Raw genomic sequence first — 27,436 nt, forward strand, 5'->3', positions numbered from 1 at the left:
AGCAAACAAACATCAGATTCTGAAGCCGTCTATGAATGCGGCCGTTTTGCTTTACTCGTGCTTTGGAACGTGTACAGTATTTTGCATGAAGGCTGTCTCTCAAGATGATGAAGATTCATCAAAGAGCCCGGTCCTGCTTTTGAGTGCCGCCAAGGCGCCGGAGCCGTCAGCAGAGCCGAAAGAAAGAAATCACACTGCTTTTCAATTTTAGCACCACGTCCACAACCTCAACCCATCTAGACGCTTTATGTTCTATATGCATGCATATATGTGAAAGGGCCCCTGGGGGGTAATGAGACAATGGCCATGCTTGCCTGACAGAAGTAGACTACATTGATCTGAAGCCTCCCAAGAAAACCTAAACAGTCTACTCTATGCAGATGCATTAGCCACATCCTCCAACGATGATTTAGTCATGTAGTGTTAGAGGAATCCTATAATGGGTTTGGGTCTCCAAAGAGATTACAATTTTTCCAAATGCCCGGTGAGATTTTAAAGTCCCAGACACACATTTTAATAAGAGCTCTCGCTGCGGTTTTAACAATGTGAGCGGCTACCTGAAGGCTATCTCCTGTAATCAACACCTTGTCTTAGTTCAGGGCACACATTATTACAAAAGGTAGGCAGGAGGGCGTCTCATTATCCCGAGTGTCTGAGATTACTACACTGAAGGACTTTCATCAGCGCTGTGCTTGAATCCTGGACTCTGTGCTGCCCACTTTGTATTCAACCATGTCGTGCCTCCCTAGTCAATACACGGTGATGAAACAAGCTTGCGTCTTGCTGAGAGAACAATAATGTAGTGTTCAAAGATTTAGATTGCTGTTAGACTATTCTCAACACGGGAGATAGTGGAGATCTCCCACTGTTTTACTGAAACAATGTTTGACAACCAACTGCTTACTTCAACAGACAGCGTTTGGTTTCGACACACACCCATCTTACGTAACCCGCATACGAAATCTCAGTGGGGATGGCATTAAGAGGCACGTCTCCTTAAAAGGATGGTATTAGGCTGGGTGGTGTGATGGTATAATGTGTCAACTGTAGAGATTGTGCTGTAGGTTTGTGTGTCATTCATCAGGCATGAATGCTTTCTGTGAGAGCCATTAGTGAAAAACATTATTCTAGACTTTATTCATTTGTTATAAATAATATTATCTTGAATAAAGTTTCAAAAAGTTCAAACGTGGACTAATGAATTAATTTTATTTAAATGAAGTTATGAAATTTATTTGAATACAAATGTAATAAAATTCTAAGCATAATTAAAATTTCCAATGATTTCACAAATTAATTCACTTAATTATTCAGCAGTATGAACTACTGCATGTTTATTTAATATATAAACAGTTTTAAGCAAAAAATATATGTATATGTACATATTCCAGTTCATGTTATATAAAATTACTCATACCTTCATAAAAGCACAATACTGTAAAAGTGCATACCTCTACTGTATAGTACTGTAACATTTACAAGAAATTGCACTAGAAAGGCAGAAAAATCCCCCCCATAACCAACCAAAAAAAATTCCAGCTAATTTTTTTTCAATACCAAAAAGTGCATTGCTTTCCTGTAAAACCTAATGTCAAGAAAGTAAAGCAGATAGTATTTCTATTCAAAAGGGTATGGTAGGTAAGTGTTTCAATGTTTGAAAGAAGTCTCTTATGCTTATCAAGACTGCATCAAAAATGCCGTAAAACAGTAATATTTTTAAATTCATATTATTTAAAATGTTATATTATTACCATTTAAAAGAACCATTTTTTATTTTATTTTATTTTGTAATTTATTAATTTTTAACAAATTGCTGAATTTTCAGCATAATTTCTCCAATCTTCAGTGTTATCTGAATATATTTTAAAATATAATTCATTCCTGAAACAAAAAGCTGAATTTTCAGCATAATTTCTCGTTGAAAACTGTGTGTGCTGCAATTTTTTGCAGAAACCATATTGATTTATTTATTACAGAATTTCTTGGTGGATAGAAGGTTCAAAAGAAGAGCATTAATATAAAAAATAAATCTTTTGTAACTTTATAAATGTCTTACTGTCACTTTTGATCAATTTAATAAATCTTTGCTGAATAATTCTTTTTAATAATATTATATAAAAGTATTTTTTACACAGACAAAAAAAGATATCTTACTGACTGATATATATTCTCCTATTCAAGAGAATTAATAAAAAATGAAATACAAAAACAACTGTAACATCCAAGCCCAAGCTTGTTGAATCATTCATCCAGCATAAAGTAGAAAAGGTACCCACAGGAACTCATCTTTCTTCTGCATCACTACTACTGCTGTTCTTGTGCTAGTCAGAGGAAGAGTTACTGTGGAGATGAGAGATGGATGTTCTGCTGAAGGGTCTGCCTTACATCAACACAACCGCACAAGTACAGGCCCGATGAAGCTCACACAGTGATCCGCTCCCTCTCTGGACAAACCACACAAATGAAAGCTTACACTATCACTGAGAGCACATTGCTGCAGGACACAATGAGAAAGCCCTGAGGTATCAGCGGAAAATGCCACTCTTTTTGATTTGAATCAATCGTCATCCTTCACGTTCTGCCAGATGCTGCTGGGAAAATCTAATTTACAGGAGGGGAGATCGGAAATATGAGCAAAGTTCTACATTAGCCTGATTCAATGAAGGCTTGGAAATGGGCTCTGTGTGTGTGCTTCAGGTCACGCTTGAGAGTCCAACATCTTTTTGGTTTCAAAAAGGCTTTCAATTTAGCAGAGTGGGCACAGAGCTTCCCTGGATGTGCAGGATCTCAGAATGAGCTCTAAGTGGATGGTTGTGTGTGTGTGTGTGTGTGTGTGTGTGTGTGTGTTTTTGTTTGACTTGGCTCAACGTCCGGGCAAACAGCCGGACCACCAGGACAAGACAGACCCGAAAGCCCCTGTGGCTTTCCTGAGAGGTCTATTGTGTCCTGCCAACTATAAATGTCACCGATTTCCAACAGTTTCACACAGAGATTCAAGGAAACTGTGTCTTTAAAAGCGTAGGAGCCGAGAACAAATGCCAGCTACAAGCTTCCAGCTTCCTTCAGGCAGCATGTCAATTATAAGCCAGCTTGCATATCAAATCCTTTGGCCATAAGCACATATTCAGTCTGGTAAAACCTGAAAAAAAAAAAAAACAACAACATCTGTACACTCTAAGTTTACATACCTCTTTGCCTGAGAGATAATAGGCAGATAGCAGGCCTCCAACAAAACGGATGTTCACTTCAAAGACGGAGATTTCGGCATTCTGAGGGAATAAAACACAGACAACAAAAAGAGGTGAATATTTAAGCTCATAAAAACACTGTGACTGGCTCACCTTGACTGCAGACTGTAGAAATACACACTTCAAACACCGCTTCGCCCTCACACACCAAATACAAAGAAAGAAAACAATACAACAGAGCTGATAAAGCTCAGCTAGAATTGAGCACAGATACAAACAAGATCCCATGGGAGGGTGAAATTTGAGTGCGGATATTTTCTGCGGATCTGGGAAGCCATGACTGCTGGGTTAAGCTGGTTTCCTACGGTGCATGTAACATGAACAAAAACATCACTCACAGGATAAAGAGCTAAAAAGAGAGGATGCTTCCGAGACGATCTTTCAAAAAAGACAACCAACCAAACAAACTAATATTTCAACAGAAAACCTTTTTGATGTTATACTTTCATCTTATATTTATCTGCAGTAAAGAATACTTACAGCATCTGACATTATAAACACATTGTTTTAAACCGGTGCTCTTAGACAGGTGGTACACAGAACAAGCCTGGAATTTTTACATTAGAAAAAAAATATTTATGGATAGTATTAATATTTTATTACTATAATCTTTACATATAAAAAATATTTAAATGATTATTATTATTATTAGTATTAATATTTTATTTTTTTAATTTTTAAATTTAAAAAATGTAAATAATACACACACACACACACACAAATTGTATGTTCAATTACTGATTTTAACTAACTTAATTATACAGTAACATTTAACTTATGTCTCATTCCAATTTTAATACACATTTAGGCGTTTAAGACGCGTAAGTTATAAATAGTTATAAATAGATTTATGCATTTAATTTATATTGCCAAAGCAGCATCTATGGCAAGATCGATGTATTTTAAAAGAAACAACTAGTAGCAACATACAGTAGTAATGAAACCCAAAAAGCTGAGACAGCTAACTCATATTAATATAACAAACCTTATATAAGATTAAAAAAAAAAAAAGATTATTTGTGGTGAAACCACTTTTCTTTTTTTTCTTTTTTTAAGTGCGCTAATTTGATTAAAAATGAAAATTGATTAATAAATGGTATTAGGTCTAAAAAGTTTCAACTAAACTCAACCAAGTATCTTAGAGCAGCAGTTGTAGTTGGAAATGGGGATGTCAATTTTCGATCATTTCCATGATCGATCGTCGTTTAAATTAACAATCAATCAATCAATTAATCGTTAACCTTAATGCTGCAAAATGCGTCTATTGCAGCGTCATGCAGTGACCAGTATGACAGGATGTGCAAAAGCAACTTAAAACAAAGCAAAACAAAAACAAAACAAAACAAAAAAAAAACCTTTCTTACTTGAATTAAAGGGGTTTTAGTCTGAATAAAATGCTAGCAGCAGGATTATAAAATGAATAGATGTGATTAAGATCATTTGATAAAATGAAGAGAGATATGTCTGAGATCATTTTACTTTGTTGACCGTTTCCTACCCTGACACGGAGATCACTGAATGCGTCTCTTTAAATGGTTTTGTGGTGCTCGTTGTTGTATTTTAAAACACAATTGCGATGTTTTTAACTGACATTATGGCATTTAAAATAAAATCATCCCAAACATAGGCTTATGTGGCGTGTGTGGCTGTGCTGTGCAGTCAGAGAACCACTTCCATTCCAAGTATAGGGCTCGCACAATGCTCACATAAAACATTTTTATCAGTATTATGACCAGTACTTAATTTGATCCTGCTTGGTTCTGTTCTGGAAAATGTCAGATTTTTAATTTTTGCGCTCAGTAGGCCTATTTGTTTTAAAAAAATCTAGCATTTACATTGCATTAGATCGTGACAGTGCATGCGTCTGGAATACGAGGACGAGCGAGTGCGTTTGGATGTATTTGGAGGTTATTGCTCATGTCTCACTCAGCACAAATCCAAATGTTTCCATATTCGCAATGTATTTGATGTAAATTAGGCTTGTACTTTACACGCACTCGCATATAGATGGAAAAGAGCATCTTCACATGAGAAAAAACGTCCATGCCATAACAGCAGAGTGGACCGGTATACTACGGTCTATTTAAACTGACCAGTGTAACCTTTTACATGTTTGGTTGACTGTAATTTATTTTGATAATAAACTGCGAAGTAAGTTTGAATTGCTAGAATATGTGCGCGCGAGGTGCCAGCGCGATTGAAACCGCTGAGACAGAAAAAAAAAAAAAAAAAAAAAAAAAAATTACAAAACACTTTTTGGAGTAAGATATAATCTGCAAAACTGTTTACTTTCATTTGTGCACACTCACAATAAAAACAGAAGATCTGTGCTCTTGTAAAATAAAGCATGTCATCCCTTTTTTTTACATGAACTTATGAAGCGCGCAACACTTATGTTTTAAATTCGTTATCTTAATTATTTTAGTCAGATATATTTCTTTTTTTTATTATTATTTAAACAAATTGTTATTTTTATGTTAGGCCTATTACTTATATAGGCTACACATTTTCCTTAAAGCATCCCATTTTGTCCCAGGGCTTGAAAACCTGTGCCCTAGGCTAGTTAGGTCCATGCAGAAACTTGTGAACGATGCTCGGCATCACAGTTTAGTCACATCATTGAATGCTCCGGGAAAACGTATTGTCAGTGTCGGTCATAGCGCCTTTTAATTGCTGTTTTGAATCCAGCATTTATTTATTTACAAATTATAAGCTCTGATTATGACAAGTGTGGTATAAATTTCAGTCTTATTTCAGTTAAATCATGGGTTATTTAAGGAACAAATGAATGAAACATGGACAGTTGCCACAAATTAATAAGTCGTAGGAACGAATTAACAAGTTGTAGGATAGCCTTTCTGTCTTGTGTCCCGCAGCCCTGCAAAGCGCACAATATGAAACAATTATATGGAGAAATTACTTTGTTACTACATTTCTATTGCATTCCATGTTGAATAATTTTGTGTTGTTTCTATTTTAATGTACTTTTAAAGTTTAAATCACATTAAAAGCTTAATTTGTACATTATGAATGAATATTGATGCGTTTATATACCGTCACCGTCACTCACAGCCGCTCGCACGTGTTTTGTGCATGAGCTGCACGCAGCCAAAATTCCAACAGGTTAATTGACCATGATCGCTTTAATCGATTGCATCCCTTATCGACAATTAATTGATCATTGATTAATCGTTGACATCCCTAGTTGGAACGGTTTATATTATATATTTTACATGTATTTCAGACACAGCAATCTGGCACTGTGCAATCTGTGGCATGAAACCGCAAGTCTTAGCCTTTGCCATGTGGTGTTATACAGTCTGACCACAGCAAGACATCTGTAGTCTCGTCTGATGGTTTATGAGGGGAAATATTTGTGTCTCTGAGCAACCAAACAATAATGACCTGCTTATTGCTTAGCATAGGCATCATGCACCATCAAAACAATTTCGTAACAGTGCACAGGTGGCGCAACAGAGAAATGTCTTGCATCACATTGGTAAATATCCGGTTCAGGGCAAGATAAATGGCTGATGTCTTGGAGTGGTTAAGGGTGTTATGGATAGCCTCCTCTCCAGTGTTTAAACTGTTCCAGTGACAACAGAACACCAGATGTTTCCAGATGATAACAACTCTTTTGTGGGTTATAGGAATCTGCCAGAAACTGGCACAAAAAGACCATGACAGATGCTTTCCTGTGCATGTTAATGGGGGGCCTGAGAATATTCTTTTGCTCAGCCGTGAATTGACCTGACGTGTAAAACCAAAAAAGTGGGCCAAAAATACCCACAAAAAAACTCCACAAGCCACTTCATAAGTTTACTTCGGAGTCTTGTGAAACTGTCTCCCTGCACACATGAATATGTACAAAGTCTGTTTCCACTGTTCTTGTGGCTCAGTGGTAGAGCATTGCATTAGCAGCACAAAAGGTTGTGGGTTCGATTCCCAGGGAACACATGTTAGGTAAAAAATGTTAGCCTGAATGCACTGGAAGTCACTTTGGATAAAAGCGTCTGCTAAATACATAAATGTAAATTTAAATGCAAGTCAATTGGGAATCAGTAGAAGATAGAAGAGGCAAAAGCAGCGAAGTGAAACCTCTGCAGCTCTGCAATTATTAGAGCTGGCAAGCTTTAGCTATGCTAAGAAAAAAATCAAGTGAACTAAATCACTGATATTGATGAGCAAAGGAAATAACCTTGGCTAGAACAATATGGTTATTAAAAAAATAATTTGCAACAGACTAGAAATACATGTACGAAACAAAATTTTTGTCTATACAACATACAGTCAACCAAAATTGCTTTGGTTATGATGAATACTAATTCAAATTATTTTTGTGGTCAGATAACTGGTAAACAAAAAGTATTATATATTATTGATTACTGTATAATAAATAAATAGATTATGATAATAAAAATGCATTACGACAACAAAAATATTACTAATACTAATAATAATAATAATAATAAATGTATACACACACAAAATTACAATCATGTTATTAATATTAATAAATGGTGTTATTATTATACATTTCTAATGGTGTTATTTTTAACATTGTTATTTGTAATCAATAAGAATAAGCATTATTACAATTTGTTAGAACTCTATATAAAATAAAATAAAAATAAATCCTTTTTTTTTTTTTTTTTTTGGTTCCATATACCGGTTAAATTTAAAAATTAATTAATAACAAAAAATAAGCCAAAAAATTTAAAATGCAAGTCATAAATAAGTAACTTCTTCAATTCTCAGTCCCTCTCTAATGCAAACTTCAGATGAGAGAATGGAAACAGATGGACACAATGAAGCACACTGTGCTTGGGTTCTGTATCTAATGGTGTGTCTCTGATTTTTTAAGACTTATAAAAAGGGAAGGGATTTCTATTTTTTTATGCTTTTGATGAGGTTTTTCGATCCACCAGCGGGTATAGTGTCTCTGTCTGAAAGGCTATCTCACTCGGGTTCGAGTTCAGTTGGGACTTGTGGTCACTGCAACATAGCGGTCTTTTACAGCAGTGGGTGAATCTGACCTTCGATGATGCTGGCTTTTACAGGAATTAAAGAATCCCACAGCATAAAAGATGAGAGATCAAGACTGTTGATACAGTGAAGTGACTCTCCTTCTCCGCTCTGCTCCAGGGTCAGATTTCTCTGTAAAGCAATCTGATCAGAACTTGTAAAACAAGGGAAACTGCTAATGAGGATTCACGAAGGACCTGATAGTCCTAAAACGCTGGACAAAATACTGAGGATAAACAAAGATGAATCATATCTCCCAAAAATAATCAATGAGTTGCTAAAGAGACTTGGAAAAAACCTTCGAACTGCTTTGAAACAGTGCTCTAGATGATAATATAAGTGTGATTCACAGATAACCTTTACTTACACAGCTAAACAACTTTTAGCTGCTCAAAGATAATCGGATGATAGCGGAGGTCAAATGAAGCCGCATGAATGGCTACAATTATTCTGCTAAAACAAGAGGCCTTCGTGCATCAGAAATGGGTTGCTTAGTATTCCAGAGACAAGCTGAATATTAATAACTGCTTCACAGGGGATTTTTGTGGACTTTCATTGTTGGAATTGCTTGAGGGTAGAAAGAAAGGCCTTTCAATTAAAAGTTGTTTAACACTCTTCATTAAAGGATTGGACCCAGATACAGCCTTCTCTCTTGCCTTAAATTGAGGTGCAGGATGTACTGAAGGACTTCCGATGCTTAACTAGCAGTAAACCCCTGCAGAATGTCTAATGAAATTACCTCACGATACAGAGGCAGAGAACCGATCGAACATCAAACAAAGCGCTATTTTTGTCTACATTATTCTGCATATGTTGTGTTTTAATTGGTTCACCAACTTTGTTTTAGTCATTTCTGGACTGATCTGCATGCAGTATTGATTCCCTTCTGCTATTCACGTTTTTCATGATTAATCAGATGCTGCTCTCAGTCGTTCTGTTTCCTTACTACATTATAAACAGCAATACTGTGAAATATTACAAATTAAAATATATGTTTTCCTATTTTAATACATTTTAAAATGTAATTTATTCACAAGATCCTTTAGAAATCATTCTAATGTGCTGATTTGCTGCTATTTCTTATTATCAATGGTGAAAACTATTGTGGTGCTTGATATTTTTCAGGATTATTGGATAAAGTTGAAAGAACAGCATTCATTTGAAAAAAAAAATTGTTACACTATAGACTGCCTTTTTGTGTCCTCCATTTTTCTTCTTCTAATTATTTTGCATTTGAAATATATAGTATAGTATATATATAGTATAACAGATCTGCTTTCTGCAAGTCTGCTCACACATTAGCTATGGTTTGTTATCGGTTCTAAATAGTTTTTTAACGGCCTCATCCATCAATAACAGACACTTTTTTGCATTACATTGTAACAGGAACAAAAAAACATTCAGCACTGGCACAAACCTCTATAACAGGCAGAGACTTGAAAAACACTGCATTTCTTCTAAAAGCTATGATTCCTCATAATGTCACTCATTTAAGTAATGTTAACATGGTCATTACTGGTCGACAACAACAACAACAACAGAAAAAAAAAAAAAAAAACATCTGGACTGAACTGTAATTCATGCAGTTAACAAACAAAGTTCAGGGACTGGGAGTCTGGAATCAAAATTTAGTGCTGAAAAATGGCAGAAAGCATGAGACAAGATAGTTTATGAAGCCTTGAGATGTTTTTTGTTGGCTCAGATGTGGAAAGTCTCCCTCTGACTCATGAGTCAGAATCCTATTAGCTGGTTAACAAGCAGTGATGCTAAAATCTCCTCAAAGAGCAAAGGTCCACTTATTCCTTTAGCACTGGAGACGACATAGACGAGTTCTCAAAGCTCAAAGTCATTATTCTGATTCTGTTGTATCATTCAGGGTCACATTTATAGCAAAGAAGTATTTGCAGGGACAAAAACAAAAATGAGCATACAAGGCTTGAGTCTTACCATGTTAAAGTCTAGGTTCCTTTCCACCCACTCAGTAGCAGCCTCAAATTCATCATACATCTCCATAATGTAGAGCATGTCCAGAGCATCCACAATGGTGGCTCCTTTGAGACTACCTGTGGATAAATATGACAACAAACCATTTGAGAAAACTTCCTGTGGGGAAACCTCTAGAATCAGAGCTGAAATAAACCAATAGCTTTATGATAAAGACCTCAGAGCCTTTGAGATATGGTCACTAATGCCCTGCCTAGGGGAAAATCCTGTGTAGCAAACAAACCACGGCTACAACAAATGAAAACCTCGCGAGTTAACACCCTCAAAGAGAAGCCAAGGTTAAGAAGAACAGACCTTACACAGGCCAAGTCAAATTACTTCAGTGTTTTTAGTAGATAACATGAAAACAGCAAAGTGGATAAAAGAAAGGCAGATGCTCAATAACTCTGGTGTTGTCACAGACAGTAAAGATTATACATTGACTCAGATTTGGACTCCTTAGTTTCATATGATGTGAATCAGTTTATCATGAACAAATTCAGATCCACTAAACACTGGGACACTGAAAACTCAAATACCTGCAATATGTTAGCACAATAAAATGTAGCTGTTCATAATAAAAACTGTTATAATAATGTTATTATAATAATAATAATAATAATAATAAATAATAATAATAATAATAATAATAATAATTATTATTATTATTATTTGTATAATAAAATACAAAAAATTTTATAATAATAATAATAAGAAGAATATTCTGTGTAATAAAACTACTGTAATTTTTAGAATACTTATTATTATTATTATTATAAAAAACAATATTATATGTTTTATTATTATTGTTATTATTATTATTATTAGCAATAATAACCTTTTTATTTTTTTATTTTATTGTACAAATGCACATAATTTTAGTTAAATGTAAAATAATTTTATTGCCACTTCTATTATTATTATTATTATTATTATTATTATTTGTAATTATTCAAATATATTTTAATAATTGTTTTAAATAATTATTATTTATTTTAGAGATTAGTATAAATTTAAACATTTTTATTAGTAAGTACAATAAAAAAAGAGAGAGACAGCAAGGTTTTTAATTTCTTATGTTTTTAATTTAAAGCTGAAGGTTTCATTTGTCCCCAAAAAATATCTATCTATCTGTCTTATTTGAGATCAATTCACACAACCATTTTAGGCATCATTACCCAGCAAGATTCGTCCAATAAAATAATAATAATAATAATAATAATAATAATAATAATAATAATAATAATAACAACGCAGCCAATTAAAGGGATACTCCATCCCAAAATGAAAATTTTGTCATTAATCTGGGTTATATGAAGCGACGGGAACATTTTTTTTTTTAAGCGAAGAAAACAAAAATAACAACTTTATTCAACAATTCCTTTTGTCAACAGTCTCCTCTGTCTCTCTCTCCATATCACCGTATGCTTCACTTACAAAAAATGTTCCTGCCGCTTCATATAACCCAGATTGCACGTTTGATGGCAGACGGAGTATTGTGACGACGACTTTCATACCTTTTATGGACCTTGACACTGTTATTTACTTGGCAGTCTATGGGACAGTCACAGGCCTCCCGGTTTTCATCCAAAACATCTTAAATTGTGTTCCGAAGACGAACTGAGCTTTTACGGGTTTGGAACGACATGGGGGTAAGTGATTAATGATAAAATTTTCATTTTGGGGTGGAGTATCCATTTAATGTGGTGATGTTGTGAAACACAAATTTGGGAAGGAAAAAAATACTATATGGTAACATGGAACAACCCCTCAACAACACAAAAGACGTTCACTAGCAGTTTTTGCATTTGTACTGATTATGAACGCAGCAGGTTGGGCGACACTGCTTTTGTACTTTAATAATTAAAGTCTGGCACTGCATGCAACCCTCTTCAAGAAATGCAAAGCTGCCAACCAGCTGTGTTCCTCATTTAACAGTCCTGGCTTTGTTTAGTGATGTTGAAGACACAACATGACAGAATTATTGTGTGCAATATTTGTACGCAACATCTCAAACACCTCCTGCAGAGCATTCACTTGCCTTTGGCTTTGCGAAGGCCAAAGAAATGATGGAAAATCCCCAAGAGAGCACGACATGAAGAAAGTTACTGCAAGAGTTAGCTGGCCAGAAGCTTTGGAACAGGAAAAACAAACACTTTCACAATTCTGTCTTTAAAAAAAATGTTGATCTCCCTTACAAGAATCTGTCAGAAAAAAAAAAAAAAAAATAATGAAAAAGATATGACTCTCGGTTGGGCTTAAAACATCTGGGAGATGCCAGCATGCCATGCCCCCTTCATTTCCACAATTAGAAGAGGACCACGACGAGGTGTCGAGAGAAACAGGAAAAGGAAACAGGATGTGCTAATCAAGCCCTCCCTCCTGCTTCCAACAGCCACACTGTTCTTCAGGCAGAACAGTCTCCATGCTGTTAAATCGCCCCGTCATAAAAGTTCCAGTTTTATGATCTGATATGCCAATTTCAAGACTGCTTTGGTAACCTTACCCGCATCCCCCCTCAAAAGTGTTTTGCAATTCAACATGAACACAACAGGTACATTGTACCTAATAATTTATTTTGCTATTAATAAGTACATAATATTTAAAGACACTTGATATAAAGCAGGATATAACTTTTTTTTTTTAATTGTGTATTTTACTGATTTTTTGTTTATGTATTTGATTTACTTGTATATATAAACAAACAGCTCACATTCTGCTGAAGCCAAAAACATTCATATACTTTTTACACAATACCCAATATACAGAATGCAGATAGAAACAGCACACAAATACAGGTGTTCTTTGCAGAGACGATGCAAATCAAAATCTCCTTTACGGAAGAAACAGTACTGCAGGTGAAAGGACAGCATATTTGTGCATTGCTGTCTTTTCACAGGCCCTCGAGGACTCAAACCCTAGTGAGGAAGTGTGAGGAGGTCATAAATCATTTCACTACAAAGTTTTCTGACACAGCCCTGGGTTAGACATTCACGTCCCAAAAGCTTTCCGCTTACATGACTGGTTTTACCCTCTGAATGCAGACCCAAATCAGGCCTATACAATCTTATCCACAGGTTTAAGAGACTCTCAGACACTATAAACAGATCTTATCAATTCCAATTACACTGGTAAATTACAAACCAGCACTTAATGACCTGATAAAGCTATTCACAGACACGAACCCCTGCTGAATCTGATGAGAGCATGTAGTGACCTCAAGTTAGAGGTGATGGGACACCAGCCTGCTTGTCTTCTATTACAAAGACTCGATCTTATCACCGTTGTACCCCTGGAGAAGGCTGTGGCTTGAAGACGATAACAATCTGATGTCGAAAGTACAATCAACTATTGAACCATCTTCCATTCGAGTGCATGTTATGGATCAATCAATGAAAGCAACAACTGGTTATTCTTAAGCAGGGGCAAAAAAACAAGAAACGAGCACTAAGGTTTGACGGTAACATCTCGTGCTGGAGCTCATCTCAGCAGGGCCTGCTTAACAGATGGCTGCTCATTTGGGATCTGAAAGAAAGCCATTACCACGAGTGAACCTCCTGGAAGCGGTATTATCAAAATGAAGGTTGACCTCCAGAGCTATTTGGCAGGGAATTGACATTGGCAGCATCTGCAAGGTGGTACATTCCTGCTTGTTTATTCTGGGCTCACAGATACAGTAACTCAAAAAAAAAAAAACATTATTTGGCAGGACATTTTTTTATTTATTTATTTTTTTAGAGAAATGACCTTTTGCCATTTGCATGTCTACAAAAAATAATCAAACTTGGGACACAAAGTAAAGTCTACCGAAAGTCTAAAACTAGGCCTAATTTAATAACACACCTACTTCTCAGTCAAACTGCAATTAGTATTTAAATATATCTAATAATCATGTCAAGCCAATACTGATCATTTAAGCAGTTTCAATTTACATTTGTTTTTTTGTTGTTGTTTTTTTTTTCTTGAATACTTAAAGGTATAGTCCACACAAAAATGACAATTCTTCTATATAACTTAATTTATTCTCTGTGAAACAAAAGGTATTTAGAATTTTATATATAATACTATTCAAAGGGGTCTATTCTTAAATGATGACAAAATGTTTACTTGAGATAATATATCTGAAGGTTGCATACTCAACTATATATCTCAACAAGACCAGGTGAAACTTCTAAATTATCTAAGCTAACAGAGTGTTTTAAAAATGTAAAAGATTGGATGACCAATAATTTTTTCCTATTAAATTCAGATAAGACAGAAATATTGCTTATTGGACCAAAAAACATTACACAGAATCTCGTAGATTACAATTTGCAACTAGACGGATGTACTGTTACTTCCTCTACTGTAAAAAATCTGGGTGTTATATTAGACAGTAACTTGTCTTTTGAAAATCATATTTCCCATGTTACAAAAACAGCATTCTTCCATCTTAGAAACATTGCCAAGCCACGAAACATGTTACCTGTTCCTGATGCAGAAAAGCTAGTTCATGCATTCATGACCTCTAGATTGGACTATTGTAATGCCCTGCTAGGTGGTTGTCCTGCATCCTCAATAAACAAGCTACAGGTAGTCCAAAATGCAGCGGCTAGAGTCCTTACCAGGTCAAGAAAATATGATCATATTACCCCAATACTACAGTCTCTGCACTGGCTACCTATTAAGTTCCGTATCAGTTAAAAATATTATTACTTACTTATAAGGCCCTTAATGGCTTCGCTCCTGCGTACCTAACTAGTCTTCTACCACGCTACAACCCATCACGCTCCTGAGGTCACAAAACGCTGGACTTTTGATAGTACCTAGGATAGCAAAGTCCACTAAAGGAGGTAGAGCTTTTTCGCATTTGGCTCCCAAACTCTGGAATAGCCTTCCTGATAATGTTCGGGGCTCAGACACACTCTCTCTGTTTAAATCTAGATTAAAAAACACACCTCATTTGGCCAAGCATTCAAATAATGCATCTCATAATTTTGGACTGCAGTTGTATCTGATCAAATGTGCATTATTATTCTTTAGCTTGGGTTAAACGAATTAATTTTACTTGGCTGGAACAGCAGCTACGCTATTTATGTCTCTATTTGTTTTCTCTGCTTTGCCACGGGATTTACATCCCGTGGTAACTAGGATTTACACAAGCTCCAGTCTGGATCCAGAACACCTGAGAAGAGATGATGCCAGCCCCTCAGAGGACCTCAGATGATGCTAACCCAGAGACAACATACAGAACTACCACATTTTGCTATAAGTTTGATTGCATAATTGCTGTTAATAGTGTTAATCGTCCTTTTTGTTTACGTCTTTTTATTGATTTTTCTGAACATTTCTGCTATATGCACATGAAATGACAGTCACCACTGATAAGCTACTACTAAATATTGTAGAAACTTAATTTTCTGTAAAGTTGCTTTGTAATGATTTGTATCGTAAAAAGCGCTATACAAATAAACTTGAATTGAATTGAATTGAATACCATTGTATTAATTATATACAATTTAATTGATAAATAACTTAATTCATAACCTTTTAAGTAAAGGAATGTGTTAAAACGTAAGAAAAGTAGCGTTGGGAAACATCACATTAATATTGGTATCAGGAACACCCTACTGAACACAAATGGAAAGCAATTATTTAACAGTCTCACGAACCATTAGCACATTTAACAGTTATGATTCTTGGCTCATTTAATAAAAAAAAAAAAAAAAAAAAAAAAAGTTTAATGAGTCAGTTGACCCAGTAATCACTCCGAATGATTCTCTGACTTATTCCACTTCTCTGCCAATAATTAGCAAATTCAACTTAGGGTGATTAATCATACAAATGAGTCATTTTTTAAAAAAAAATAGAACCAGCAATTTGTTCATAAATCAGACATCACTGACTGTGCTGTTTTATTTGTTTGTGCATGCAGCCAATGAGAACAACATAATAGAAAGTTGTGTCTGTTTCCTGTCCTATATTTTACAATGTCCTGTGGTTCTCAGCATATTTGATTCAGACTGTAAGCTCACAACTCAGCTTAAAAAATAAATTATAATAATAATAAATAATTTTGCCGCAGGGTTGTAGATTCAGCAGCAGGGAACTGCCGCCACTGAATACAAACAGTAAAACATTACCTCCTCTAGTGACACTGTTGTAATGATGAAAATATATAAACAGACAGTATCAGTGAACACAGAGGACTGACACAATCTCTAGCCAGAGCTTCTAAAGCAAAATACATGACTTCAAAAATAAGATAAGGGTGGTGATTACAGCTGAAACATGAAGACTCATCTTGCTCAGCAAGAAGCTGTTTGTAAGCACATCTCCAAGCAGTGGGAACTCCTGAAGCCTGCTGTGACGCTGGACCACGGGCTTCAGGCAACAAACAAAAATGCATATAAGATAATATCCATCAAAACCAGGCCATAATTCTGCCCAAATGGCTGTTGGAAAACTCTGTCTGTAGGAATCCATTGGCCCTATTCAAGGCTGAATGTGCAAACACCAGTGCAACACAGCTCTCTGCTGAATCCTAAAAGCATCAAACCATTTAGTACCGAAGATGCTCCAATTTGTGTTTGCCAGCCGGCAGCCAACTGGCAGAAGAAAAAGACACACGCAAACATTGCAATCATTAACTTGAAATCACCCTCTTCAAACAGATGGGAGTTTCTTCAACTATGAGAACTTTCATGTCTATGGGGTAGACTGTTATGAAAACTAACAGATTGTAACTTTTTTCTTGTTTTATGAAGGTCACATTAAAATATGAGACATTATAAGGGTAGGAGAGAGTTTACGCGTATAAAAATTAATGGGAGAAATTGTTATTTGCAACATGGCAGCTGCAATCCGGTCTTACATTTTTAAAAGAGCCAGCTGTCTTTTTTTATAGCCCCAGTGTCTGTTTATTTACTCAAAAAATAATGGTGCATTAACTAAGCCAGCCTGAAAATACAGTATTTTTATGTGATCTGAACTAAAATTTTTGATTTTATATGACTGGAAAAGGTTGCCTGAAGGAGTTAAAATGGTACTGAAAACTTTTACTATGGATTAATTTATTTTCTCTCTATTTTTTAGAATATATCTATATTTATAAATATATTTATATTTGCATAATTTAGAAGATTTACTACTGTGAAAATTATTCATATAAATTCACAAATTATCACTACCACACACAATTTTGCTATTCATTTATTAAGTTGGCTTGAGAGAGCCAACTTACTGAAATTGTACTTAAACTTATAGTGATTATTATTATTATTCTTCTGAGACTAAATTTCTGACTGCTACTCCTCCTAGAGCTTTAACTCTACAGACTCCAAACTCAGCCCAGATCTTCAGACTGATCTGACTCGAGTTGCTATATCTTTTTAAACTGATTGGACTTACGGTTTTCATAAAAATGAAGATTAAAAATCAATAAAAACTCCCATAGACTTGCATTGAAAAGCCTCTGCTCACCTGAACATTCCGTAAACTCCAACTGTCAAAAATTCAAATCTAAACACACTGAAGCTCATTGGACTCAATCAGACTGTTTCTATCTATCTATCTATCTATCTATCTATCTATCTATCTATCTATCATCTGACTACCTATCTATCTATCATCTGACTATATCTGACTATATCTATCTATCTATTTATCTATCTATCTATCTATCTATCTATCTATCCTAGCAACATGCTAATAATGTTAGAAACATGCTAGTCACATGCTAATCATGCTAGAAACATGCTAGCGACATGCTAGTAACTTGCTAATCATGCTAGTGACATGCTAGTCACTTGCTAATCATGCTAGGAACATGCTAGCGACATGCTAGTCAATCGCTAATCATGCTAAAAACATGCTAGTCACTTGCTAATCATGCTAAAAACATGCTAGCGACATGCTAGTCACTTGCTAATCATGCTAGAAAACATGCTAGCGACATGCTAGTCACTCGCTAATCATGCTAAAAACATGCTAGTGACATGCTAATCACTTGCTAATCATGCTAGAAACATGCTAGCGACATGCTAGTCACTTGCTAATCATGCTAGAAACATGCTAGCGAGATGCTAGTCAATCGCTAATCATGCTAAAAACATGCTAGTGCACTTTCTAATCATGCTAAAAAACATGCTAGCGACATGCTAGTCACTTGCTAATCATGCTAGAAACATGCTAGCGACATGCTAGTCATTTGCTAATCATGCTAGAAACATGCTAGCGACATGCTAGTAACTTGCTAACCATGCTAGTGACATGCTAGTCACTTGCTAATCATGGCTAGAAACATGCTAGCGACATGCTAGTCAATCGCTAATCATGCTAAAAACATGCTAGTGACATGCTAGTCACTCGGTAATCATGCTAAAAACATGCTAGCTACATGCTAGTCCCTCGCTAATCATGCTAAAAACATGCTAGCGACATGCTAGTCACTCGCTAATCATGCTAGAAACATGCTAGCCACATGCTAGTAACTTGCTAATCATGCTAGTGACATGCTAGTCACTTGCTAATCATGCTAGAAACATGCTAGCGACATGCTAGTCACTCGCTAATCATGCTAAAGAAATGCTAGTCACTCACTAATCATGCTAAAAACATGCTAGCGACATGCTAGTCATTTGCTAATCATGCTAGAAACATGCTAGCGACATGCTAGTCACTCGCTAATCATGCTAGAAACATGCTAGCGACATGCTAGTAACTTGCTAATCATGCTAGTGACATGCTAGTAACTTGCTAATCATGTTAGCAACATGCTAGTCACTTGCTAATCATGCTAGAAACATGTTAGCGACATGCTAGTAACGTGCTAATCATGCTGGTGACATGCTAGTCATTTGCTAAATATGCTAGAAACATGCTAGCGACATGCTAGTCACTCGCTAATCATGCTAAAAACATGCTAGTGACATGCTAATCACTTGCTAATCATGATAAAACATGCTAGCGACATGCTAGTCACTTGCTAATCATGCTAGAAACATGCTAGCGACATGCTAGTCACTCACTAATCATGCTAAAAACATGCTAGCGACATGCTAGTCACTCGCTAATCATGCTAGCGACATGCTAGTAACTTGCTTATCATGCTAGAGACATGCTAGTCACTTGTTAATCATGCTAGAAACATTCTAGTGACATGCTAGTCATTTGCTAATCATGCTAGAAACTTGCTAATCATGCTAGCAAAATGCTAGTAACTGGCTTATCGTGCTAGAAACATGCTAGTAACTTTGCTAATCATGCTAATGACATCCTAGTAACTAGCTTATCATGCTAGCAATATGCTAATCACTTGTTTTATTAAACTTCTTATTTTTAAACTTTTCAAACTTTTTTAACTTTTCAAACTTTCTAAACTTTTTTCAAACTTTTTAAACTTTTCAAACTTTCTAAACTTTTCAAACTTTCTGTTCAGTCTTTCTCAAGCCAACTTAAAGTTTGTCTTGACGAACTTTTTTATCTAGTTACCTTTGTTATATTAAAGTTTAGAATATTAAAAATCAACATTAATTTAACTAATTAAAAAGTACTAAATTAATGTTTGAAACGTTTTTTAGCTTTAAAATGAACTTTATAAATAATTTTAATTGTGTTATAAAGTTAACAAAAAAAAAAAAGTTAAATACCGATTCCTCAATAACTAATATTTATAAATAATATTATAATATTTTGCAACAAATCAAAGGCTTGTTTGACAAGAAATCTGAAGCAAATTATGAAAAAAGAAAAGTCAAGACGAAGTCCTGCTTTCAAACAAAGACTCATTTTAATTCAGATTTTCAATGAAACAAAATCCCAGCACCTCTGCTAGTCACACTTAATTCAGTTTCTCTGACCCCCAAACACACAGCTAAGCATATGCCTTTTGTTTGGGCCGTTTAATAAGAGTGCGGCTGTATACTGACAGAACATCATGGTTCAGCAGCCTCTGTGCTAAATGAGCACACAAGGGCTTAGAGCAAGAATGACGTTTTTCTTTACTCTTTCCTACCACTTACGCACTTTAAAAAAAAAAGTCGGATGTGTTTTTATTTAATTGCACAGTTCATGGCAGGGGACCATCACACAATGGCTTCATTCACTGTTGGGAAATGGTTATTTCCAAATCACAATCAGACTGGTGGACATTGTGGAGAAAAATCCGACTAGAGGAGAGAAGGCCTTTTCCCTGTGTGTTCTATTAGAGGAAGTGGTCGTGAGTGACAAGCGCGTTACATTCGGGAACAGCAGACAGTTCCTACTGTACCTGAGCGGCTTCATTAGCAATGGTTTTGTTCTCAGTCCATGCTGGTTTTTTACACACAGATCCAGTCTGGAGGATCTGCTCCTCTCTGTGCGGAGATGATTGGCACATGGAACAAAATGGCCAGTATTCAGTAGAACTGAATCAGAAAAATGTGAAATATGAAGACAATGAAATCTATATTCAGGGCAACTTTCAAACGTTCTCGATCGCTGTTCTCTCGCATAAGCAGAACTGGAATACAAAGAACGGAGCTATAATTATGCTTCCACTCCGCATCGATCACATACTCTGGTCTGGAAAGTGGAGTGATGCAAAGAGTAGATTTTGTTACGTAAAATAAAGTTCAGCTAATCAAAATTAGAGGATGTGTTTATTTTGGTATTTTTCATGTACATCAAATCATATCAAAGTATACATTGATATGTACATTAACCATTCACTCTTACCGCGATGACTGATTGCACGCAAACACACACAACACCACACATGCGCATGGATAACACACTTACGGCGAGCAACCATCAGCCACATCATTCAGTGAAGGAAAATGACAAGCAGCAGCTTCTAATTCACCATTAACATTGAAGTATACGCAGATAAAACAACGCAAGTATCGATAACAGTATCGTTTGTCCTTAAGCTTATCGGTAGACCGGTATCGACCCAATTACGTACCTATGGTTAATTTGAATATTTATCGGCTGATTTTTCTGCAATTTACAACCATCGGTATATCAGCTATATAAGGAAAAAGGGCAATATAACAAACCAAGGGTTTATTAATTGAGCTGTATAATGTCTGTTGCATAATACTAGCGTTTCTTTTTGCACTTTAATGCTAATCAAATAACAAAAAACTAAAGATCGCACACTGTTCTTGACTAAATAACTTTTGTAACTTTCATAAGTGAAGAGCACCTCATCTGAATGATGACCAAAACTTTAATGATGTTTTATTAAGTTTTATTGCATCCTTTTTTTCACTCCAAATAAATAATCACCATAAGAGCTAAACAAAACAGCACGAGAAGTGCACATTAAACTCTCTCTCAGTTGCATTATCATCAACATACAGCGAATTTCACAAAACACTTATTACAACTTACAGTAAACAAATATATACAGATATCATGCCTTTTCGGGGAGTGATTAATAAACTGACAAACTTTAAATCCAAAGAACTGCATGCTTTCATTGTACTATCTATTTTGATGCCAAAATTTCAAATAAGAGAGGAATTGATAAATATCAGTATCGGAATTGGCCAATAAGTGTTTGCTTGAAACACTATCAATGCAGAAACCAAGAAATTATTTTTTCTATTAAGATACTTATAAAAAGTGACTGGAAAAGTATAAACAATTTAAAGTGTTTGTCATGTTCTGACGATAAAGAGGAGTGTAAAACCACAATTAACGGTTTGGTTTCTACAATTTTTACTTGGAAGCAAAAATCTTAGTTTTGAAATTTATCATGATATGAAAAATTGAATCATGATAATTTTTTTGGCCATACAGCCCAGCCCTAGTTCAGCCAATCAAATTGGAGGATAACTGTTGCATTAGGTTACACAGTGGATTTTTAAATTTATCAGAGAGGTGGATTTATCATACTTATTTTGATTTATTTGACATTTTACACGCAGTTGACAGACGCTTTCATCAAATGTGAAATATATTGTTTTGAAGGTAAACATGTTACTTGTCATTTCAGTTCAGTCCTTGGCATTGCTAGCACCATGAACGACTGTGTGCTATGCAAAGTAAAATCATGCAATGAAACAATCCAACAAAAACGATTAATTTCATCATTAGAAGGAAAATAACAACATTCTAAATCAGGGCTGCCAGTTTTATATTATCCATTTCAATTTAAACCAATCAAACGCTGAACTGTAAATCATGCAAGATAGCTGATGTGAATATAGCCTATTTTTTACAATTTAAAAAAAATATAGGCCTACCTAAGAACCACATAACTAGTAATTAGGGCTGCATGATATGGAGAACAATGTGAAGCTGATAAACAATGCAAATCATCTTTAAATGAATAAACTTGATTAGTGTGTCAAATCAACTTAAATTATTTTCAAGCACTACGTAAATTTACATAAATTACATCTGGAACATTCAAGTTAAACAAAATATGGAAAGAACTGTGCTTTTACTTAACTTTCAATTTTTCACAAAACAGTCCTCACTCGCACATCCCTCAAATTCCATATTTTATGTAGCTGTTGTAGTACTGGGGATGTCAAAAGTACCAAATTTTAATGAACTGCTAATCAACTGTCCATCAGTATAATCAATCAAATTATAAAATGATAAACACCTCTGTCCTCTTTTACCACATTCTCCTTGCTTCTATCCTAGATAATGTAGATTCAATGGCCTTAAACAAGCCCAGAGTGTGTTGAAAATCAAACTCACTCTAATCCACAGATTCTGAGGCCTTAATGATTTTTTTTCACGGTTGGTTAAATGCAATTCTTCAGGAATTTGCCGTATGCTGCACAAGATTTAATGCACTTAATGCAAGGGAGGTTAAATGCTAGAGGGAAAGACCTTTGCACAGCTCACCCGCGTGTGTGTGCATGACACAGAATACGTTTAGAACAACATGTGACACACAAGCAGGCATAATGTCTTGACTAAGCACTTCCATATGGCCTGATTTTTCACTGCAAGCTAAAGCCCTGTGGGTTGTAAAGTGTCTGGTTTGGTGACCGCGACTTCCAGTAAGGTCTTGCGCTACGTGTCGGCGTGTGTGATCCGTCCGTCCAGTCTCAGTGGCACACATCTCACTGAGGAAAAAGATCTAAAGAAGCACAACGCAGTCATTCCAGCTGCCTGGTCAGGTACAGAAACCCAACCAGCATATTCCAGATCATCTTTTATTCAGATCCAACGTACCATTAACCCAACCTCTAAATGAATAATGGCAAACCCTGCCAGACAAAACGTGTGTTCAGTGGTCTCTGATGTGGCCGTACGCCCCATGGGGCCAACCTTACTATTTGATAAATTGACGAGCACTCAAAAGTGCCTGGAAACGCACACACACGCACATCTGAGGCTGTAGCACACAAGAAAGAGTGTAATGTACTTCTTCCCATATTGTTATTCTGATAGTGTGTGAACCAAATAAATTAAGACCGTGTATTCTACTGGCACGTCCAAAGCAAAATTATGGAGGTTAATCAAGTGTGCGCTGTAAATCCCCGGCCTGCCCTCCAGCTGAGTACCAAATGACTATGTGGAGTTTACAACACAACAGCAGCACATCTGATGAATCTTTCATAACACAATCTCGACTCGGAAAAACAGCAAGATGTGTGACTAAAAAGATTCAGAAAACTCAATTAATTAAGAGGATATAGTGTTGGAAATTATCAGTATGATAAAAAAAAGTTTGCAGGCAAAGTCAATCCCTCATTTTATCAGATTTATTTTTTTAATAGTGATGCACCAGAATTCGTTCTGCAACTGAAAATTATTATTTTAAAATATGTTTGGAATAAAATCTTTTTCCAATGTTGTAAATAAAACAAAAATTATTGCAGTATGTTTTACAAGAAAATAACACTTCAGTGTTACTTGCCATTTCTTCGTAATTGTTTACTTGCAATTTCTGAGTGAAAATGTTTCTATATCCTTTTTTTTTTTTTTTTGATGTGTACATAAACATCAAACAAAAAAACTAAATTTCGTTTTCGTTTTTTAAACGAAATGGAAATGCCAATGTTTTTGACTGAGTCATAATGCAGTCAATCATTTTTCAAGTAATGAAAAGAGTGCACCATTAATTTTCATCTGTAAAAAGTTTTCACAAAAGTTTTTAAAAGCCCTACGTTTAAAAATGAGGTTTGGGACAAATTTAAAGCATTAATTTCTATAACTTGATGACTCTACATTGACAAGAGACAACAAAAACTATTAAAACCCTTTAAAAAAAAATTAATCAATAAATAACACACTAGTGCTATCTGATAAATGATTTCTAAACTGTGTTTTAATTGGTCTGTTGTGCACGAAACGTAATTGTAAATCAATCAGTGAAGCTACAAAAGTGTTCCAACACAATCTACTATAAAAAATAAATAAATACATACATATGTCTGGGCCAAGTTTAATCAGTAGGGGCATGTCTGACTGTGACATGTATACACTGACATTATTATTTGTAAAAAAAAAAAAAAATCGACATTGCTGGTCTAGAATGATAATTGTTAGTGTAAATGCATGCTGATAGTTTCCAAACTTTTGGAGGGCACTGTAACATTTCTGGGAGGAGCTAAATCACGCATATTACAACATAAAGGTAGTGTGTGATAATGTGTTGCTACTGCATGCTCTGAGATATAGATGCATATTACAAAGCTCACAGGAATATGGACAGTCCTTCATGAATTATTCACAGACTAGTCTGCCCACTCACAACCTGCGCTTTTCAGCTTCAAAATAGAAATAGGTCAAGAGGGTGACGGGCAAAAGCAGCAAAACAACATTTCTTTACCGGCAAGGAAAACACATTAATGCCAAAAAGGCACCAAAGAGGATCAAGGTATCATGAAAGTATATCTGTGCGGTGTGACCAGGCCATTCCTGCCTGATGAAGTCAGAAATGCTTTTGTTGCCCTCTTGAAAGCAGAAATCGACTCAGACGGAGCTTGTTAAGTGAGAAAGAGGGGAGAGAAATCAAAAGCCTTTTTGATGGAGGTCACCTAACCACCTGTGCAGCACTGATTGACTGCTTAGCAATTTACTGTTGAGACGTCAACCTGTACATGCATGAATCATAGTTTCATGGTCAGAGAGACACTCTAGACAGACACTCACCAAACAAATTGCTGGAATGGCCTTGTTTAGAGACAGGACGCAGTTCGTTGGAGCCCCAGGCGTAGCGCTTATAATTGTCCCAAGAAAACTGCATCATCTGAGGAGAGAGTGACAGATGAAGTGGTTACCTTTGTGAATTTTGGTTAATTTCCTAAATGCAAAGGTAAAACATCACAGAAATTACACAACAAAGTACCACTGAATCACTGTTCAAGAAACTGTGTGGTTTCCCCTTGATGCTGACAAAGCAACAGGTTTTCAATCACTGATTGACTCCTTTGACATGCTTGTGTGCAAAAGCCATTTAAAATGGGAGTGTTTAATATTCATGGAGAAGTGGACTGGGACTCGCATTTGTAAGAACATCTGAAAACCTGAAAGTTTTCCACACTTACTTTATGTATATTTCTCAGAACAAGACATTTTAAAAGAAAAGCGCAATGCAAAATTGTGTAAATTACTCAATATTTAAAAAAAGACAAGAAATAGAGCAGCTTAAAACAAAATTGTTACCATTTCACTTTTTTGTGTATTTTTGTTTACTTAAAGGTGCTGTATGTAGGATTGACACAGAGTGGTTGATTTAGGTATTGCAGTCCAAAATAAAAATATTGGAGAGGGTTTTTTCTGCCTGGCCCTCCTCCTCAGACTTGACACACATGCAGGTTGCCAGATTGACGACACCAACAGGAATGAGCGCATTTGATGATGAATAAAATGAAATATGCTGTGTTTTCGGCCAACTGGCAACCCGGGGTGCCGAAATACAATTGGGTAAACTGTCAGTTGGCAGGTTTCACAAACCAAAACAAAGACTGACATTCCGGCCTGGAACGCACATTTTCAAAAGGAGAATAACTGAGGCCCCGTTTACACTAGTGTGTTTTCAATTTAAAATGCATAACTTTTGATACGATTATGCCTATCGTTTACACTACCCCAGCGTTTTCGACCCTCGAAAACGGAGACTTTTGAAAACACTTCAGACCCCGTTTTAGTTTGAAAACTCCGGGGTTGCGTTTCAGTGTAAATGGACCAAAACGGAGACTTTTTAAAACGATGGCGTGGCTGCCCACATTCGCTCTGCATATCCTTGACGACCGTGTAAACAATAACATCATGTGCGTTGTTGTACCCATAGATGTATAGGTAGATTCCCCATTCAATCACTCCAAGCACGTAGATGCGTCTACGTGTAATCTAAACGCGCAATCTTAATAATAGGGGATCTACCTATTCATATCGATGACTGTACCTGCATGAATGGTCACGTGACGTGTTTTAGGTTGTGTAGTGTAAACAGAGATCGTTTCTGAAACGCAGCGGAAACGCCAGTGTAGACAAGGACTGTTTTCATTCTAAAACACCGTTTTAAAATGAAAACGCACTAGTGTAAACGGGGCCTGACTGTAGCATTGTTTTTCAGACAAACAAGTATGTTAACTTAGCATGTTTCTTAAATATCTGCAAACATATTATGGTAATTTTATGCTTTAGTAGAGTCAAAAACATACATACCTTTAAAACATTTATTAAGTAGAAGGGGAAAAGCAGCTGCATTATTTACTAATGATGTGTGGTGTGTAGAGGAAACAAAGATAAGCAGAAATGTGCAGAACTCATTTTTCACTGTGACAGGATGGCGCTGATGATCCCAGAGAAACGATGATTGGAGAAGGATGAAATATCCTCAATAATTTGTGTTAAGTAATCCACCTCCAGCTCATTCATTCTAAATCTCACAAGAAAGTGTTTTTAGACCACAGTACTTGCTCTCCCCAGGGGTGTCAGTAAGCAGCTCAACAGAAACAGACCTTCTGTTCTCCCCGGAGAGTGTCAGACAGCACCAAAAAGATAAAAGAAAAAAAAAGCTCCTGACACACACACTCCTTGGACTGGATCAAGTCATTTACAGCCTTGGCACAGTCTCCCAACATCAGCCAACTGGCTCCAGTGATATTATTGGGGCTTTTTTGTGTATTGTGGTATATTTTTGTGTGTGATATTATTGTGTATCTCTTTTTTTTTAAAGGAAAAACAAATTAAAAACTGTGGTATTGTTTTTGAAAGAGAAGATATAAAAGATGTGGAAA

At 35.8% G+C, this 27,436-nt stretch overlaps 1 protein-coding gene across 1 annotated transcript in view; it reads right to left on the bottom strand.

The window, feature by feature from the left end:
- LOC109102461 (mannosyl-oligosaccharide 1,2-alpha-mannosidase IA-like) overlaps window positions 1–25,467 on the bottom strand; it is a 74,976-nt gene extending 49,509 nt beyond the window's left edge. The window contains exons 1-3 of the mRNA XM_042726708.1: window positions 25,344–25,467; window positions 10,221–10,336; window positions 3,189–3,269 (exon numbers count right to left, since the gene is read on the bottom strand). Of these exons, the coding sequence (XP_042582642.1) occupies window positions 3,189–3,269; window positions 10,221–10,336; window positions 25,344–25,440 (294 nt within the window). The 5' untranslated portion in view covers window positions 25,441–25,467. The remainder of the gene's footprint in view (window positions 1–3,188; window positions 3,270–10,220; window positions 10,337–25,343) is intronic.
- Window positions 25,468–27,436: the final 1,969 nt, after the last annotated feature.

This window comes from Cyprinus carpio, chromosome B6, assembly GCF_018340385.1.
Source record: "Cyprinus carpio isolate SPL01 chromosome B6, ASM1834038v1, whole genome shotgun sequence".
NCBI classification, from domain to species: Eukaryota; Metazoa; Chordata; class Actinopteri; order Cypriniformes; family Cyprinidae; genus Cyprinus; species Cyprinus carpio.